Source organism: Leucopleurus acutus (genome assembly GCF_964270905.1).
Source record: "Leucopleurus acutus genome assembly, chromosome: 2".
Classification (NCBI taxonomy): Eukaryota; Metazoa; Chordata; class Mammalia; order Artiodactyla; family Delphinidae; genus Leucopleurus; species Leucopleurus acutus.
Window position 1 is genome coordinate 140,403,797 of NC_139143.1, and position 19,555 is coordinate 140,423,351.

The following is a 19,555-nucleotide window of genomic DNA, read 5'->3' on the forward strand; positions in this document are numbered from 1 at the left end:
CTTCCTCCTTCCCTTGTCTCCTTCTAATCCCTTTTCTCACGCCTACCTGTAAGTCTTAGGCTCATGACTGTGTTTGCAGGTCCTTTCCAAGGGTCTAGTGATCTGGGGTGCTTTCAGACCGAGACTCTCTAGGGAATTCTAGGTAGCTCTGAGCCTCATATATCCTACTTTTTTCTTCTCCCCTGACTCGTTTTTCCCAGTTTCTCCAGAATTATTTTCTTGGACTCTCACTCCCCCTTGATGCTGTAGTCCTAACACAGAGTTAAATATTCAAGAAAGAGCACATTCTCCGTGAATCTCCTCCTGCCCCGTTCAGAGCTAGCCCATCCTCATCTTTTGGCCCCTTTGTTCAGTACCTATGCCATGTTCTCTACTGCGTCGGTGCTAATAATCACAACTCTGTGAGTTAGGTATTCTTATCACCACGTTACAAATGAAGAGACTGCGGCATAGGGAATTTAAATAATTTGCCCAGAATCACAGAGGCAGGAGGTAACAGAGGCAGGATTCAACTCCAGCCAGTTATGTGTTGGTTTGTCAGATCTGAAGTTCATTTTGAGCAGAGACAGTCCTCCTAATTAATTCTCACCCTGGCCCAATGCCTGGAATTCTGAGCTCCTGCATACCTATCACCAGGTAGAATTAAAAGGAGCAGAACTTAATGTGAGCATAGATCTCCCAGCATATCAGATCAAGCTCCCTCATTCAAGGTCCAGCATTCCTCTTGCACTGGGAGAAAGAGAAGGAATGCAGAACGGTGGGTGGCAGGCACAGCAGCACACTGTGTGTGTGTGTGTGTGTGTGTGTGTGTGTGTGTGTGAGAGAGAGAGAGAGAGAGAGAGAGAGAGAGAGAGAGAGTGTGTGAGAGAGAGAGACCCCATAATGTAGCTTAGGAAAGCACCTATTAAACCCATCATCCTGGATAACTGCTCAGTTTCACAGACTTCTTTGATTCACCTCAGTCTCCCTTGTGGAATATTTTCCCTTGGAACCTGCTGTTCCTCATTTGATGCTATTATTGTATTTGTGCTCTGGACCTGCTCTCAGAGGCTGATGGGCAAATCAGTTCATTTCTACCGAATTGAGGCAATAGGCAGATAAATAATGCAGTCTCTCCTTTGGAGTGTTCTTTGCCTTCTGGGTCATAAATCTACTCCCTATTTAACTTTAGACAAATACCTCCTCTCTGATTTGGCTTGTTCCTATAATCCAGGAGGCTGATGAACCAGCCAGTAGGCCTAAGAGTATAGCCAAGTGCAGCTGGGAAACTAACAGAGAACAATTGCTGTCATTGAGACTACCAGTGTGCCTCTTTGGGAGAAAGCAGGTTTGTAAAAAATCATGCGGGTGAATGGGAACTTATTGGAGTTTTTTGGGTGCTGGAGGAGTGTTTACGCCTTATCTGCCTGGAGTCCAGGTATCTGCACAGAAGCTCTGGAACCCAACTTGGACCAACCCTGTGGATCTGCACCAATGTCTTGCTGTGTTCCCTGCTGAGGCTGTGACTTAACTCACCCACAGGCCCTGCAACTTTACTTAGCACTGAGGCTGGTAGGGTCGATTGTGTCAGTGTTCAAGGGTTCAGCCTTTATGTGTCTACTTGGCTTCTTTAGTTCTTTGGAGATAACTGTACTTCCCTAAGCACAGTTCCTGTGCCCCAAGCATGTAGCACTGGCCAGAAGGCTAGATCAGACAGGCAAGTGGGAAGAGCTCAGTCCAAACATGTCATCACTCTTAGGGAAAAAGCAGCCCTATATGTGCCCCAGGTAACGCCATCATTTGCACCTCTTCTTGAACCTGCCCCTTCCTTCCATTCCCTTAGCTTCTTTCACCTTGACCATGTCAGCAATCTCCCAACTGGTCTTCAGGCCTCTGGTTTGTTCTTCTTCTAATCCTCTGTAAGAATGCTCACTGTGAAATCACATTTGACCAAGTCACTCCCTTGTGTAAAACCCTTTGATGACTCCCACTGCCTAGAGAGTAAAGTCAAAGCTTGTTGGCATGCATACAAGTGGCTCCCTGATCTGGCTCTTGCTGACCTTTCCAATTTTGTCTTTTTCTACTCCTCACCCTTCTCTTCCACACTTTAAGTTCCAACCGTATCAACTGTGTTTACAGAACCCTGAATCACTGTGGATGGTCACACCTTAATGCATCTGCCCATCCTCTGACATATATCTGATCTGTCCTGGCTGTCTACTGCTGCATAACAAACCACCCCAAAACTTAGTGGCTTAAAGCAATCATGCATTATTAACACAAGTTCAGCTGAGTGGTTCTCATTTGGAGTCCCTCCTGTCATTGAAATCAGATGCTGGCTGAGGCTGGAGTCATCTGAAGTTCTTTTATTTATGCCTGGCACCTGGGCTAGGATGTCTGGAACAGCTCAGGCTGGCGAGGCATCTCTCACCGTCTCTTCACATGACCTCTCTCTGGAGCTACTTGGGCTTCCTCACAGTATGGCAGTCTCGGGGAAGCTGGACTCCTTATATGGCATCTGGCTTCCCCCTGAGTGTGCACTCTAAGAGACGCAGGTAGAACTTAGAGGCTTCTTATGACCTAGTCTTGGCATTCTCTCAGTGTCATTTCTGCCATTTTCTTTTGGTCAAAGCAGTCCAGGCCAGCTGAGATTCAAAAGCATAGAGAAATGGACCCCACCTCTCAATATAAGATTCCCTTGCCTGTCTAGAGAAGGTGGGAATTGATAATGGCCATCTTGGAGATAAACAGCTACCATGTCTTTCGCCCTCTTGTGTTCTCCTGGCAAACTGCTATTTATTCATTTAACACCCAGTTGTATGTCGCTCTTATGAAGTCATCCCTCTCCAACCAAGGCAGAATTAGCCTCTAAGTCCAAGAAAGTTTTTCTGAGAAACGAGGAAAATAAGTCAAGAAGGAACACTGGTCCTTGAGCATGTATCTGTTACCATCCTTGTCACACTGCATTGTACCTGTTGGTGTTTCTCCTACTTGACCATACTTTTTTTATGAGGGCAGAGCTATACCTGATTCATCTCTGTGTCCTTAAGATCTATCTTAGCAACCAACAGAGGTGCTCAATAAATAGTGGTTGAGGTAAGTGAACTCAATTACTGCTATATTGTCATTTTTCCCCCAGGGCCTATTACTCTTGGAGTCAAGCAATCAGTCAGACACAAAGAATTTGAGGATCCCCTCCTATGTACCCAGCAAGTCAGCTTCCATCAGGGGGCTTCAGTTCTCTGTAATTTGGACTTCCACAGAGATAATAACTACAATATTGAGTGTGTATTGAATGTTCATCATGTGCTAGGCACTGTTCTAAGCACTTCATATGTATTAATCAGTCCTCACCATCTCATCTTACCTGTTATTATTGCTATCTTACAGATGATGAGACACAGGGAGGCTAAGTAATTTTCCCAAGGTCACAGAGCTGAAATATAGACCGGCTATACAGACCGGTCCAGGCTCTGTATTCTTGGCCTCTGTGCTCTCCACTAATGTCCTCTCCTGAACTCAACATTTTCAGAGCATGTTTGGCAGAATGTCACAGAGATCATAAAGGGTGTCACATTAGGAACATGAAAACAACAAAGATGATTTAACCTGAGGAAAGCGCTAATTGGAGACAAATCCCTATGGATTCAAATAATCAAAGGACTGACTTGTTCTCTGCATCCTCTGCTGGAGTCAGGATCAGTGGTGCCTTGGTGTGATGGAGAACTTTCTCATCGTGACATTCTCCTGATACTTTGGGCTGCTCTGAAAAGTCGTGAGTCCCATACCTCTTGGAGGAATGTTTGCCAATGTCCCTTTTGACATGGATTGTCCCATTTTCCTCCACCACCTTTTTTTCTAGTTTGTGAAAGAAGTGGTATTTCCTTGCCTGGCATGAGTTTTTGAGAGTGAAACTTGTTTGTTAAGCACTACGCAGTTTTCCAGTGGAAAAGAGCATAGGCTGTACGTGATTATGGCTGCCCGTTCTGAGCTTCACGTACCTAGAGGCTCAGCCGTCAGAGGAAGCTTAAATGATGCAGGAGGCACGGCTCCTTGATATCTCTGGATTTAGCAAGATTTACTAGGACCTATTTCAATAATGCAAGGTCCTTGTTTAATATTGAGACAATCGTGTATCTCATCCTTTGGAAACGTCCATATTCATAATTACCAATTAGTACCCTGATTTGGCAAATTCCTGGCCACAGTGGTAACTGAAATGCCATACTGCAAATTGGAAACTATTCCCTCTACCTATTTCCTTGGAGACATTGGCTAAGTCCACATTGATTTAATAACAGGATTTCTCAGCCCAGCCAAAAGACGGTGAGCATCTCAGCATAATTCAGAGGCTGGAACATTTAGGAGAACGCTTGTGCGAGAGATATTAGGTCTCACCGCCTGTCTTTCTCATTAACGTTGTGCTTCTTTTTCACATGTCTTATGTCTCCCAGCCAAAGACCAGTCCTCTCAGGGGGATGAAGAGAAAGACCCTCCAAAGAGCCACCCCTACTCCGTGGAGACCCCATATGGCTTCCATTTAGACCTGGACTTCCTCAAGTATGTGGATGACATCGAGAAGGGAAACACCATCAAAAGGATTCCTATCCACAGACGGGCCAAGCAGGCCAAGTTTAGCACTTTGCCCCGAAACTTCAGCCTTCCCGACAGCGGCGCTCGCCCCCACGTTGCTCTTTCCCACCCGAACTGGCCCCCAGTGGTGCCAAGTAAGGTGTCGCTCGGGACAGAGGCGCGAGCCCAGCCACTGCCGCTCGGTGATCACCCCCAAGCCGCTGGCGGAAGCGAGGCGAGCTACCACCGGAAGGCCCTGCTGACGGAGACCGCCAGACAGCTGGAGGCTGAGGTCGCCTCCGGGACTGGACGGCCCCAGCTCTTGAGAGCATCCAGCATGCCGGCCACGCTGCTGCAGAACAGGGCCTCAGAGGACCCAAGCCTAAACTCAGGGCCCCCTACCCCGCCCGCCCTCCCCCCGCTTCAGGGCGAAGGCGGTGTCTGTGATGGCGCCTTTGGTCCTGCGGAAGGATTTGCAGGTTTTTCCAACTCCACCCAGGGAGCAGCGGCCCAACTAGAAGTCAGAGAGTCTGGAGACCTGGTGCCAGGAATACCGGAGCTGATCCTGAAGGGGCCTGAGCCTCCAGAGGGTGAAGAAGCAGCTGCAAATCACCTCCCTTTCTCAAGTCCTCCTTTCTCATCACTTGTAGTTCTAGAGGATGCAGAAGACCAACAGGAAAGCAGACAAGCCGAGGTGGCCGTCACGACCCCCGGCTCCCCAACACCAAGCCCCCCACCTCTGCCATCACCCGTCCCTGAGAATGAGCTCCCCCTAGAAGAAATCGAGCTCAACATCATCGAGATCCCACCGCCGCCACCTGTAGAAGTAGACGTGAGAAGCATCGGTATCCGGGTCACGGAGGAAAGCCTGGGCCTTACCTCCGTGGATCCTGGCAGCATCTCCAGCCTGAAGCAGCAGCTCTCGGGCCTTGAGGGCGAGTTGTCTGGAAGAACTGAGGAACTAGCCCAAGTCAGAGCTGCCCTCCAGCGGCAGGAGGAGGAAATCAAGGCTAGGGGGCAGAGGATTCGAGAGCTAGAGTGCACTGTAGCTCAACTGACAGAAAAGCTTAGCCACGAGAACACCAAAGATGCTCAGGGCCAGACTGATGCCATGGTCAACACTGACCCTCTGCACGGACTCTTGACCAGGGAGTCGTGTGACAAGAGCATTGGGGTCAACCTTACGGGCAGCACAAGATCTGAAAGCTGGGGGGCCTGGGGAAAGGGGAATGGCGTCCTGTGGAGGCAGGAGAGTCACAAATGGGGGGATCGGAGCCCAGCAGAATTTGTGTCACCATCCCAGCTGTCACTGCCACAGGGATCCAAGATGGTCCTCACCCCCTCTCTGCATAGCTGCCTCTCCACTGAGCTCAGGATCGAAGAAGGACGCTCTGACCAGGAGGGAGGCCATCAGGTGGGAGCCGAGGGTCCAGTCAGGGGAGCAAGAGGCTCTCCAAGGAGCAGCGAGAGAAAAGCTCCCCCAGCAGGGAGGAAGGAGGCCGGTTCAGAGCTCCCGGGGAAGGAGCGCCCAGGAAGGCCACCGAGCTCGCCCACCACCGATGCCACTATCGGGCAGTACGTTAAGAAGATCCAGGAGCTCCTGCAGGAGCAGTGGAGCTGCCTGGAGCATGGGTACCCGGAGCTGGCCCATGCCATCAAGCAGCCCGCCTCCAAGCTCAGCAGCATTCAGAGCCAGCTGCAGAGCTCCCTCAACCTGCTGCTGTCCGCCTACTCGGCCCACGCTCCACCCCAGAGGGAGCCCCCGGGCCCCTCTGCCTCCCCGCCGACGGGTAAATCCTGGTGCCTGCGACGGGAAACCATTGCTCCTTGACGAGTCAAAGGGGAAAAGGGTTTTAATTGCATGCATATGTTTTTTTAAAAGGTTTAAGCACATCCAGGAACCCGGTGGAATAAAAACTGATCTCTGTGACAGTGGAGGCTTGGAACCTCTGCTCTTGTCCTTGCTCTAACGTTGGGACCGACTGCAGGGCCACCACATACAGCCGTTCACATAGCACAGGGCACAAAGATGCCAGAGGGTGAACGGGAGCTGAAACCCAGCCCACACTTGCCAAGCCTGCAGCACTGTGTGTCTGCCCAGGGAGGTGCCTCTTTCTCATTTGCATTGTGCAAAGGCAATGTCTAGGGTGGCTGGCTGTGAGTGCTTTAAACCTCTGCCTCCCTTAATTGTTTCTTGGGCTCTTGCATTCCTGTGGTCCTGCCCAGTTCTTGCACATTAAGAGGTTTTTTTGTAGCCTTGTTTTGGAGGATCATTATATTGAGAGCTGAGATATTTTGCTGAATTATTTTCTCTCTCCCTCTCTCTCCCTCTGTGTCTGTGTGTGTGTGTGTGTGAGAGAGAGAGAGAGAGAAATTGGGCGATACATGTGGAAGTCGACCCTTTGGCGGAGCGGCTCTTCCTCCTATAACAGATCACACACTCTGGAGTTAAGTGGAACCATATTTTGCTTTGCTCAACGGGCAGCAGCGTGTGAGTCTGCTTCCTGCCGCAGCTCACAAATTGGCTGTTTTCTCGTTATTTCGGTGCTAGTTTTAGTCGTACTCATTGTGAATTGCCTCCTGTAACTTTGAGCCCAGCAAAGCCCAGCAAAAGAAGACTCGTGCTGTCGCTCGTGTGTTTTCCGTGGCTACCCCCACATCACAAGTGTCATCTGGCTTGTGAGTCAGGAAGGACCGCTGGGGTGCCCTCGAGCAGAAGTGGGTGCCGGACCAGGGGTCGGGAGGCCCAAGTTCTACTCCTGCTCTGCCATTCCCTGAGCACACCTGAGCCTCAGATTTCCCCAGACTGAGATAGGGACAACAGTGGCACTCGCACCACATGGTTCAAAATGCTCCAATAACTCTACTCTGTAATCCACACGTAGAGGGCTTGTGAACCGGAACAATTTGGCTGGCATTGACCAGAAGGTTGGGGCACCTCAAAGACCCTCAGTATATTTGATTTAAATGATCTAGTTCCCTTTCTGCCCCTTCTCACACCTTCAGCCCGTGTGCCCTCAAAGCAAGAGTCCCAGCTCTGCTGCACTCTGGGGCATCCCCAAGATCATGCTAACCTGTGATGTTGTGTCTGCCTAGAGATCTCCCCGTCGACCAGCCTTAAATCCATAATGAAAAAGAAAGACTATGGCTTCCGTGCAGGAGGTAATGGGACCAAAAAGAACCTTCAGTTTGTTGGGGTTAACGGTGGGTAAGCATCGCTCATGAAGCCCAGCCTACCCTCCACACTACCTCTCCTGCTGTTGTCCCGAGCACTCTCTTTTCCTAGGGGAAGCATCTGGTTTTCATTCTTCTTCAAGGGAATTAATCTCAACGGCCCTTTAAAACTCCCTCTCGGGTTTGCATGTGTTTGGCTTCTTGCCAGCTGTGGTAGTCTGTTGGATCCTGTGCTTTTAATATGTCTTGGCTTTGGTGTTCCCTGGGGCCAGGATTCTAGTGCCTTCTGCTAGTTTGGGGACACATGAGCCCTTTAAGGAAGACGTTTAATCTGAACCGTAACACTGAACCTAAGACAAATTCTTAATTTGTAGAACTTCAGATTTCATCCTTTTAATTTTTTCCTTCCTTTAACTAACTTTCGGCAAACCAGACCAACTTTTTTAGGATGAAGGAAAATGATCAATGTCTATTGACTCAGAACGTGAACCAGACCTTGTATAGTGTAGAGAGTAAATCACTGGATTTAGAATATTTTCTAAATCAGTCATTCAACAAACATTTATTAAGTACCGATGATGTGTTTGGTGGTAGGGATAAAAAAGTCAAATAAATCATTGTCCCTGCCTTTAACTCACAGTTTGGACATGGGCAGAGATAAGACAGAAGTAAAGGGAGAATGCTGACAGGGTGAGATGAACTCTAGTAGAGAAAGAAGTGGAGGATGGTGGGAAAGCCCAAAGCAGGGGCACCAGGCCCAGCCAGGGGTGGGCCCAGGAGGCTGCCCGGAACAGGTCGGAACCCCTGCTAATTTGGGTGAGACCAGAAGGAAGACACCCAATTCAGACAAGGGTGACGTCACTACTGTGGCAGGTTCTGTGAGGGAAACGTCAGAAAGATTGAAATGCGATGTCATAGGAGGGTTGCTGTTCTTACGCCTGCTGACACCAGACACTGTGGCCAGAGGAGAAACCATTTTTTTCTGAGCTTTCCCTAGTTTGTGGACAGAAAGCAGAATCAGACTAACCTCAAAGTCTAAAGCAGGTCCCGTCTCTCCCCTGCTTAAATACTTGCAAAAGTGCCAGGTTTGGTTTTTGTTTTTTTTAATATTTATTTATTTATTTATTGGCTGCGTCGGGTCTTAGTTGCGGCACGGGCTCTTCCTTGCGCTTTGCAGGCTCCAGGGCGCCTGGGCTGTGTAGTTGCGGCACACGGGCTCAGTTGCCCCATGGCACGTGGATTCTTAGTTCCCCAATGAGGGATCGAACTGGCGTCCCCTGGATTGCAAGATGGATTCTTAACCACTGGACCACCAGGGAAGTCCCCCAAAGTGCCAGCTTTGTACCAAAACCTGGAGGTCCATCTCGTGACTCCGGCCGGCCTCATCCCCCATCACTGGCTCTGGGCTTTCTTCCGTTAAACATGCTCAGTCAGGCTATCTTGGGGCCTTTGCATTTGCTGTTTCCTCCACTTAAAGTTCTCTCCCAGATATCCCTCAGTATCTGTCAGTCTGGTGCAGTGATTCTCAACCTCGACTGCACCTTGGAGACCCTGGGGGAGCCTTAAAAATACTGACGCCTGGCTCCCCCTCCTGGAGGACTCCGGTTTAATTAGTCTCGGGTGCAGTACAGGTATCGGTAACTTTAAACACCCTCAGGTGATGCTAACATGCAGCCAACGTTAAAAACTTCTGCTCTAATGAAAGTAGCCCCTCCTCCCATCACACTATCCCATGGCCCGTTATTAGTTTACTCATTGCTCTTATCATGATCTGAATATATTGTTTACGTCTTTATTTTCTGCCTTTCCCTACTTAGAGTTTAAGCTCAGTTACGATAGGGACTTTGGTTATAACATTTAGAACAGTGCCTGGCACATAGTAGGTATTCAATAAATGTCTGTTGAATGAATGAATGAACTTCCAGGTGGAGCTTTTATGAAGCAATTCTAAGATAAGAACTGTTTGGTAAACTTAATATGTCCCGTTTTCTTAATCACAAAAGCAAAATGTTGTGCGAAGCACAGTAGAGGAAGAAATATCTGGGGTTTGAACAAGACAGAATGTGAGCATACCAGGGAGCAGTCTGGGTTTGCAAATCCAGTGAGCACAGGGCCTTTACATAGGGACCACCATTCAGATAAAGGGCATGAGGGGGTTCAGTAGAAGCTGTGGCCACTGGTCTCCCCTGGTCTCTGTGGCAGTGCCAGTAGGCCAAGAACCCGAAATCTTCATCTTAACTGGAGCATCCTCCATCGGAGGTCTCCTGTTGACCATCAGCAGAGGGATCAATACATCTTCCAGAACTTTCCTCTCTGGTCTCTGGTCTGCCACCTCAATAGAGTTGCATATAACTGAACATAAGGATCATTGCTGGGGAGGGAAGGCCATTCAAGTGGCCCACGCCCTCACTTTTGCTGTTTTAAGCCATGGTTGAAGCAGCAACTGAGAAAGGCAGGTGCTAGGTTCAAGTATCCCAACTGTTCACGTGTCCCATGGAACCCTGCCAGGAGTAAACACAGATGGTTCCCCCCTTGTCAGCTGTAAGCTGGGATAGAACAGGGCGGCCAAAGGGAGGCTTCACAGTCACCCAGAGATGTGAAGATTTGTTAGGCAATTCAGAGAACTCAGGGTGGGGGACGTTTGCCTAGATCTGGGTCTCTCTCAGGACAGGACATTAGGGTTCCAGAATCAAACTCTTCCATGAGAGCCTTGGATACCTGGATCATCTGAATGCATCGACCAGTTAGGCCATGGGCTGTTTGTGTGTTTGTTGCAAAGAGCTTAGTTAATTACCCTTTTCCCCAAATGGCCTCCAGCGTTAAAGGTACAGAGCTCTTAAAAGCATGTTCCTCTGACAGTAGGTTTCCTGGGAGTCCCCTTGCCCAGCACTGCAAGTGTAGAGAATGGAGGACGAGGTTAGCAAGCACGGAAGTGTCGTTTAAAGCCCACCGAGTTCTCATTAGTGTTGACACGAGCATCAGGCAGGAAGCACGGAACGAGTGACCTTGTCTCCTTTCCCAGCTATGAGACCACCTCGAGTGAGGAGACCAGCAGTGAGGATACCTCCCCAGAAGATTTGTCTGACAGCGAGGCCGAGAAGAAATGTGATGGCCCAGAATCTAGGCGGGGCAAGGATGCCCACCTCAGCTACAAGGCGGGGCAGGGCATTCCCGAGGGCACTCGTGACACAGACCAGCAAAGCGGGCCTGGGGAAGAGCTTCCCCATCCCAAGGCTGAGAGGTGAGTCAGATGGGGACAGATGGGGCACTTGATCCTCTGACAAAGAGCAAGGGCATTTATTCACCCTTTCATCTGGTTGTTTGTTAATTCATTTATCTATCCATTCACCAATATTTATTGAGTTTCCAATCTATGCCAGGTACAGTGCATTGGTTAAACTAAACAGATCTAACTTCTGCCTTCATGGGATATACTGTCATAGACAGAGCTCTGTATATGAAGCTAACATGGCCTTAGCACTGAAAATGTGAAGGACTCTACAGGTATTCTCTTGATGTAATCCTTCTAACAATCTGTAAGGTAGAAATTATTATAAGCCCCACTTTACAGATGTGGAAACAGAGGCTTTGAGAAGTTAGTGACGCAGCCAGCAGCGATGGTGTTTCAACGCACGTCTTTTGTGATTCTCCCACCTGTTTTTCTGCCTCTCCCTTTGGCCATACTGACATAACCCTGTTTTTGAAAGTGATGAGAGGTCACATGGCACGATGAAGAGAGTACTGACTTTGGGGTTGGACACACTTGGATTCAAATCCTACGTCTGCCACGGTGTGTTTTAGCTGCATTCGCCTCAGTTTCCTCATCTGTAAAATGCGGATAGTAGCAACCCGATAGATTTGATCTGAGGACTGGATGAGAAAAAGTAGGTAAAAAAGTATGCAAAATGCCTCCTGCAGTGCCTGCCACATAGTAGGCTCTTGATAAATGGGAGAAATGAGAATAACAAGTACCATTCATTATCGTTACCATCAACCCCAGCCTGGTTGCTGAAGGAATGATGAGCAGTGAATGTCAGCTCATTGTCCAGCAGTGCCGCAGGGCTGCTCCGAAATAGCAGCGCTGTAAGGACGCGATGAGAGCGGAGCTTCTCGGTGACCAATGCCATTGACTCCCAACCTAGGCCTCTCAGTGCTGAGTCTGCCCTTATACTAGCACAGGAGGAGTGCGTATCATTGAGAGCGCCCCCAGCTTAATCGATTTTCATTTTATTGACTCAATTAGCACTTAACTGTATCCTTCATGGAAGAGTAACCGGAAGAAATTTGCTGCTGTGCATTGAGTCCTTTGGATTTGTCAAGTCACTCAGGCAGAAAATGTTGGCTCCAAAGTCGGAAAGATAACTCTCCCTTTCCCAGCGTGTCAGGAATGGCATTTGGGTCCGTGGCCCCCAAAATGCTTTGGTGGTCTGCTCCTGCCCCCCGAAAACAGCAGGAGCCAAAGGGCAATGCGCTTAACTCACTCTTCAGAAGAGCTCAGAAGCCAAGCCTCCTTGTCAGGAGGCTGTGTTCACCCAGTATTTCTGAGGAATGCCCCTGACGCTGGGAAGTTGCCCAGTTTGAGTGTTTGAGTCGCTGAGAGGTAAAAGATGAGAGTGAAAGTCAAGGTAGGGGACTTTTTTTTTTTATCCACATGGAGACTGATATATATATATATACACATACATACATATATTTTTTTTTCTTTAGATATAAACCCTCAGAGGAATTCCTTAATGCATGCCGGGCATTGAGCCAACATCTGCCAGAAACCGGGACGACCACTGACCAGCTCTTGGTACTCTGATTTTTCATCATCATATAAAGATTTCTATACTGTTTAAGTTTCACCTGGGTGACTTGGGTGCCGTGCCTGAGGCAGCGGTGTGGGTGTGCACGGGTCCCTGTCCGCTGGCTGTTCTCTCATTTGCCCAAACTCTGCTACCCAAGGTGATGGATTTTGCTGAGAAAGCGGAACCCATGCATGTGCACAGGAACCAGGCCTGCGGCTCAGAGGCACTTACCAAGTGTTATTAGGCGTCCCAACCTGAAAGTGTCATAGAACTTTTGTGGCTTAGGCTCAAAATTGCCTTGCAGTTTGAGAGAACTGTGAGTAAAGCGGAAAAGAGCGGGTGGAATGGGAACCGTGGTTCTATTCCCAGGACCGCTAGATAGCGGTGAGATATTGGGTGAGTCAGTTCAACGCTCAGGGCCGTGTTTTCCTCATTAATAAAAGGAAGGTGGTGGACCGCATGTCTCCACTACCCTCAAGCCCTGGCATTTCATTCTGTAGTCTTTACTGTTTTTCTTGAAAGTGCATCTATGGGTCAAGAGACCCAAAGCAAGAAAATACATCTGTTTGTTCCTTAACACCATCATGGACCATGGAGATTTAAACATGTAAGGATTAGTTTCTGCTGGAATCAAGAGGTACTGGCACAGACACATTTTCCCAAGTCGTGAGAGCAACTGATAAGACCCGACGTGTAACAGCTTGTAAGCATTTTTAAAGCCCATTTTGTTCTCCTTTGCGGAAGAGCCTTAGGAGTAAAAACGATTGATTAGCCCATTTTCATGAGTATTTTATCTTCGCTGATTTGGCAAATAACTTGTTCCCAGATTGTTAGAGAACCAAGATGTGAGGTGGATGTTGATTAAAGCTCCTGCTTCTTATTCTTAAATGAATTACAGAGCTAAGTTGTTTCTTAGCTCTTCATTTAAAATCTACCACTATGTTCCTTAATATTAGGAACTTTCTCCAGATTCCCCTGAAGACTCCATGGCTAAAGGAGATATTCTGATATATAAGAAGTGTTTCAGCCACAAAAGGTTCCGCTGTTTCTGCCTAGAAGATCGATCAGAGGACATACAAACCTGACATCACACCCACTTTAGGATCAAAGCACAGGACACCCCCTCTCCACCTTAGAGACAAAGCTGGTTGTGCAAGGACCTCACTCTGTAGAGCATGGGAAGTTAGGGACCCAGCCGTTTTTTTCACTGCCATTTTATAGACCAGACAGGAAAGATTCAGAAGGTTATAGGACTTCCAAGGTCGCACAGCTGAGCCAGGACTTATGCCTGGCCCCTAGGGTGTAGTGACTCCTAATTCAGTGCCCTTTCCAGAATGAATATGGAATCATCTCTAATAGTCACAGCCTCATCGTTTCTCCTCCCCTTTAGAAAAATAATCTAGTCAGGTTCCATTTTAAACACTTAGGTCATGTCACGTGCAGAGTTGGTGTCATTTGCGTTCATGGTTATAAAGGAGCTGAATACTGCAGATGGTGCGGTCCTGCCATGGGTTGTTACACCATCTTCTCTGAAGGTCCTCGCAAAACTTAAAAGCCAAAAATAATTCAAGCACATCTGTTTGGGTTTTACTTCAAGCATAAATTGGGCATGTTGTTTGTCTTAGCTTTCAGTGTGCATTTTTCCCAGTAGTAAAATGTTGTGACTTTCCAGCTATGCCTGTTAAAAACATGCACATGCCCTGGTGGAGTCTGGGCTAGGGTCATATAGGCTGGTGTAGGTGCGTGAAAGAGGGGGTCATGGTTATCCTGTGCATATGGGGGATGTGATCGAAACGTACAGTAGACTCAAACTGTCCCCGAGTAATGTGCTGTGTTACTGGCTACTGTGTTGCTCTCCCAATCCTCCTGTCTACCTCATATGTGGGACCGATCCCACGGGTTCAAAGTGTGCTGCTGCATGGGGACCCCACTAGCTCTGAACCCTCTAGGAGTAAATCACATGGCGATTTGGAGGGAGCTGAAGGGATAGAAGTGGAAGCATCCTAAGCTGACCTTTCCTAGTGGAAATTAACACCCCAGCTGGAGCACCCAGGTAGGTAACCTCCTGGAACTGGAATCTGTTGATCTTTCAGAAGCAGAGCTTAAATACCATCAGTCAAGAGTGGTTCCGGGTGTCCAGCCGGAAGTCATCCAGCCCTGCTGTGGTGGCCACCTACCTCCGCGGGCTCCAGCCTCACTCCCCACACTTGCTAAAGCTGCTTGTCAACCTGGCTGATGGCAATGGCAACACAGCTCTTCACTACAGCGTATCCCACTCCAGCTTCTCCATCGTGAGGCTGCTGCTGGAAACAGGTCAGAAATGGCTGCATCTGTGCCGCCTGGGTTCCTCTGTGACAGGCAGTTCTTGTTCCCACTTCTTTCCAGCGAGGGGATTCTTCACTGTTCTGAGTTCGTCCTGTGTTCTAGGAGCTGGGCTAGACCATTTTTTCCTTTATTATGTCATTTATTCTTCACAACACTCTTGTGATGTAGGTATTATTGTTCTCATGTTACAGTTGAGGAAACTGAGGCTGAGAGAGTTATAAAACTTGCTCAGGTCACAATGCCGGTAAGTGGTAGAGTCACACTTCATGTTCAGTTTGTCCAGCTCCAGATCTATACCGCACTGCCTCTAGGAAAGGTCACGTTTTCCGTCTTCATCAGTACTTTGTAACAAGAGTCATGGCTCCATTTGATCAGTTTGACTCAATTTGATTCATTCACCCTTCATCAGATATTTGTGAACTACGTATGAGGTCCATACTGACTACCACCAGAGATGCAAAGGTGAGCTAGGCGTGAGTCCTCTTCTCCCCAGGAGCTTACAGCCTGACAGTCAGGATGGATGGCATGATGGCTCACCAGAGAGAGGTGCAGAATGGGATTTCAGGGCTCAAAAGAGGTGAGATAATACCCTGTTTAGAGAGCAGGAAATGTGCACTGCGGCGTGTAGGTTCTGGCAGACAGAGAAAAGTCCCAGGCCATTGAAGAAGAAAATGTCAGGAAGAAAGAAGATTGTCCACTGGGTCAAATACTGTACTGTAGTGTCCCTGAAGGATGATGCCTGGGGTTGGTTGGCAGATTTGGGAAGGGGTCACTGATGACTTTGGAAACAATTGTTTCAGGGGCCTGTTGGGAGGAAACCAGATTTCAGAAGTGAAAGGAGTGACGTTCATGGGCTAGGGAAGGCAGTGATGTAGCACGATAGCTGGACGAAGCAGGAGAGGATGGGGAGAGTTATTTTTGAGTGAATGGGGATGGAGGAGACCTGAATATGTCTGTTGGCTGAGAAGAAGAATCTGAGAGAGAGACAGAGAGACACAGAGAGAGACAGAGAAAGGGGCAGACAGAGAGAGACAGAGAGAGAGAGAGAGATTAAAGATACAAAGGAGAGAAGATGCTTGATGGAGCAAGGTTTTCGAGGAGCTGGAAAAACTTGGAATCCACAGCAGAGGCAGACGAGGTCAGCATAGGCAAGCTGCTGGGATATTTATTCCTCCGAGATGGAAGCAAAAGGAAGGGAGAGTGGGTGAAGGCCCAGAGGGATTTGAGGAGGAGAGAAGGGAAGTGAGCATTAGGTTCTTAACTGTTGGAAGTCTGGAGGAAGGGAAGACTCTTCCCTCTGGTGGAGAATCATTGCAAATGGCCTTGCTCTTCTTAGGGGCTGGAAAGGGTGGTTAATAGTCAAACAAAGAACTCTACGTCTGCTGAGACCACCTCACAGGGCTTAGAGTGGAGTTTCTGCAGAGCGTGTGACAGCACCAAGCAGCCTAGGAGTGCCTGCGTGGACAGGCGGGGGACGGGACCGACTGAAGGTGTGTGGGTCCCAGTCGAATGTCATCAGTGAGCTTAGGAGGGCTGTATGAGGGATATCTAGGAGGGTACCTACAAGAGGTATAAAACCGCAAATGATCTACACGGATTAGGCCCTCTGCTAAGCACCTGGCACCTGAGATGTCATTTAATCGTCATAACGATCCTGTTATTAGGACGATTATTCCTGTTTTATAGGTGATGAAAGTGACACTCCGAAAAGTCAACATACTTGCTCTAGATCATGCAACGACTAAGTGTGTTGCTGGGATTTGAAGTCGATACTGTGGCAACCAGGAATTAGAGCGCATGCTAGAACAGTACACCCTTACTTAGGAAGCTGGAGGGGGAGTTTAAACAGGCATCAGGAAGTCTGCAGTTTGGATCCAACAGCTTCCCCCCAACTTGTATCTTGTCCTCCCCACCCCCCCCCCCCACTTAAATCCCTCCCACGGCTTCCCCTTGCTCTTGGCCTTCAGGAATCCCTGATGGCCTGGGCCTGCCTGCCTTTGCTCTCTCTGCCACCACCGTGCACCCTCCTTCCCTCCACTCCAGCCATGTGTGGGCCTCAAACTCACCACGCTCATTCCCTCCTTAGGACGTTTGCATTTTCTTTCCATCTGGATCCTTTTCCCTGAAACTATTCTCATAACTGGCTTCTTCTCATCATTCAAGTCAGCTCAAACGGCACCGCAGAAGGCTTCTTGGTGATCCGTCTGAAGTGGCTGTCGCATCTCTCTCTAGCAGTACACCAAGTTCTTCTTCAGGTGACCTTTGCTTGTCACTTCTCTCTGAGTCTAACAGAACGCAGTTAACCCGAGGGAGGCTCTTGTCTGTCCCCTTCCTTTCAGTATCCCCAGCACCTAGACCAGTTCCTGGCTCATGGTGGGTGTCGAGTGAAAATATCTGTTAGATGAACGAGTGGACGGATGACTCCTGGGAGCTAGGTTAAATTCCAGTAAACTTTCATTCTCCAAAATTCCATTAAGCAGCCTTGAGGCTCCTTACCTGCAAGGAAAGGTGATGTACATAATGACAGCCTGAAGTTCTTTCTGCATCATCAGAGGAAGACGAAGTTACAATTCTAACATTCTTCAGGGATTCATGGATACCCTAAAAATGGTAGCTCTGTTGAGAAAGGCACATCATTAAAGGAGCATGCCTCTGGGTTGCATTTACTGTGTTCAATGTTAGGGCCTTTCATTATAGAGGGTGAATAACAACACCACCTACTGTTTGTTGAGTGCCTTCCCCAGCCCAGACCCGGTGCAATACTGCCATATGCAGTCCTTGCGGGGATTGTGAAGCAGATATTTAATGCATTTTCCAAGTGAGACAACTGAGGCTCAGAGAGGTCAAGTTCTGTGGTCAAGGTCACAGAGCCAGTAGGTAACTAAGCCAGAATCCTAACCATGATCTGTCACCCTCCCAACCTGGGCATTTTTCTACTACCCGAAGCTAGGTTCCAGGGACACTGTGAGACCTTAGACACACCTATGATGTGCACAAAAACTCTAAAGAACCATAATGTAGCACCTTCATCTCTAAGTAGCGCACAGGCTTGCAGCCTGTTAGAAGTCCTCTGGTTGGGCCAGGCCAGGCTGGAGAACAGACAACCTTTGATTTGTTTGTTATAAATTTCTGCTGATGTTGTCTGAGGTCCAGTCAATACTCATCAACCCTAAAGTGGTTTGGAAGCTTTCCCCTTTAACATGCTGAAATAGCACAACAGCCGCAAGCATAAAGAATGAAGGGGCTGGGGAGACGGTCTGAAAGCGCCATTCCTTTCCCTCACTGTAGTAGGGGTGTTGAGGAGGGCAGATCTGTCCCACTCCAAACTGGGCTCCCTTCCCAGCCATTTGTGAAGCATCTGGAAAGCACATTACAAACTGTAAAGGGCTGCACAGAAGTGACTCATCATTATTGAGAGGAGAGCCATGGGTGCACCTCCACCCCTTTAGTCCGTTGTGATCCGTCCTCTATTTCACCAGGACGCCTCTGCAGAAGAGGAAGCTGGCCGAGTTGGAGGATGTTCAGTCAAGAGCCTTCTCCTCGCCTCCGGGGAGGTTGGTTTGCTCCCTGGAGCTGCTCAGAAACATCTGCTGTGAAAGCCAGGGGTCCTCAGCCCCTTTTCAGAGCCCCTGGGTAGGAGTTAGTTCTCACTCTACTGAGTTATAGGTCATGTTTCTGAAGAGAGTATAGAGAATCGTAACCTGAGGCTCATTTATGCATCTTAAAAGCAAACATAAAAGAGTCACGGGGTAAAAATTTTAAAGTCATTAACGTGGCAACGCAGATATTCCCGTCTTTATCAGAACAGAGTTGTGAGGCGATGCATGGAGTTATTATTCAGCTTTCATAGCCCAGCTTGTCATGACAGTGGTCAGAGAGGCTTCAGGCGAGGAAATTGCTGATACATGAGCCCAACTGTATCCATTGGCATTCTGGTTCACTATGACACATTTCTGAAAAATTGTTTGGGGTGGAGTGGAGGGAATGTCAAACAAATATTGTTGGGTTTTTTTTCCCTTGCACAGAACTTTTATTTTTTTTTACATCTTTATTGGAGTATAATTGCTTTACAATGGTGTGTTAGTTTCTGCTTTATAACAAAGTGAATCAGTTATACATATACATATGTTCCCATATCTCTTCCCTCTTGCGTCTCCCTCCCTCTCACCCTCCCTATCCCATCCCTCTAGGTGGTCACAAAGCACCGAGCTGATCTCCCTGTGCTATGCAGCTGCTTCCCACTAGCTATTTATTTTACGTTTGGTAGTGTATATATGTCCATGCCACTCTCTCACTTTGTCACCATTTACCCTTCCCCCTCCCCATATCCTCAAGTCCATTCTCTAGTAGGTCTGTGTCTTTATTCCTGTCTTACCCCTAGGTTCTTCATGACATTTTTCTTTTTTCTTAAATTCCATATATATATGTGTTAGCATATGGTATTTGTCTTTCTCTTTCTGACTTACTTCACTCTGTATGACAGACTCTAGGTCCATCCACCTCATTACAAATAGCTCAATTTCGTTTCTTTTTATGGCTGAGTAATACTCCATTGTATATATGTGCCACATCTTCTTTATCCATTCATCCGATGATGGACGCTTAGGTTGTTTCCATCTCCTGGCTATTGTAAATAGAGCTGCAATGAACATTTTGGTACATGACTCTTTTTGAATTATGGTTTTCTCAGGGTATATGCCCAGTAGTGGGATTGC

At 48.1% G+C, this 19,555-nt stretch overlaps 1 protein-coding gene across 1 annotated transcript in view; it reads left to right on the top strand.

Annotated features, from left to right (window-relative positions):
• Window positions 1-19,555, top strand: part of KANK4 (KN motif and ankyrin repeat domains 4) — a gene marked incomplete at its 5' end in the record, with an annotated part of 33,858 nt that overhangs the window by 1,903 nt on the left and 12,400 nt on the right. The window contains 5 exons of the mRNA XM_082834084.1: window positions 4,434-6,341; window positions 7,648-7,759; window positions 10,748-10,966; window positions 12,433-12,520; window positions 14,609-14,828. Of these exons, the coding sequence (XP_082690210.1) occupies window positions 4,434-6,341; window positions 7,648-7,759; window positions 10,748-10,966; window positions 12,433-12,520; window positions 14,609-14,828 (2,547 nt within the window). The remainder of the gene's footprint in view (window positions 1-4,433; window positions 6,342-7,647; window positions 7,760-10,747; window positions 10,967-12,432; window positions 12,521-14,608; window positions 14,829-19,555) is intronic.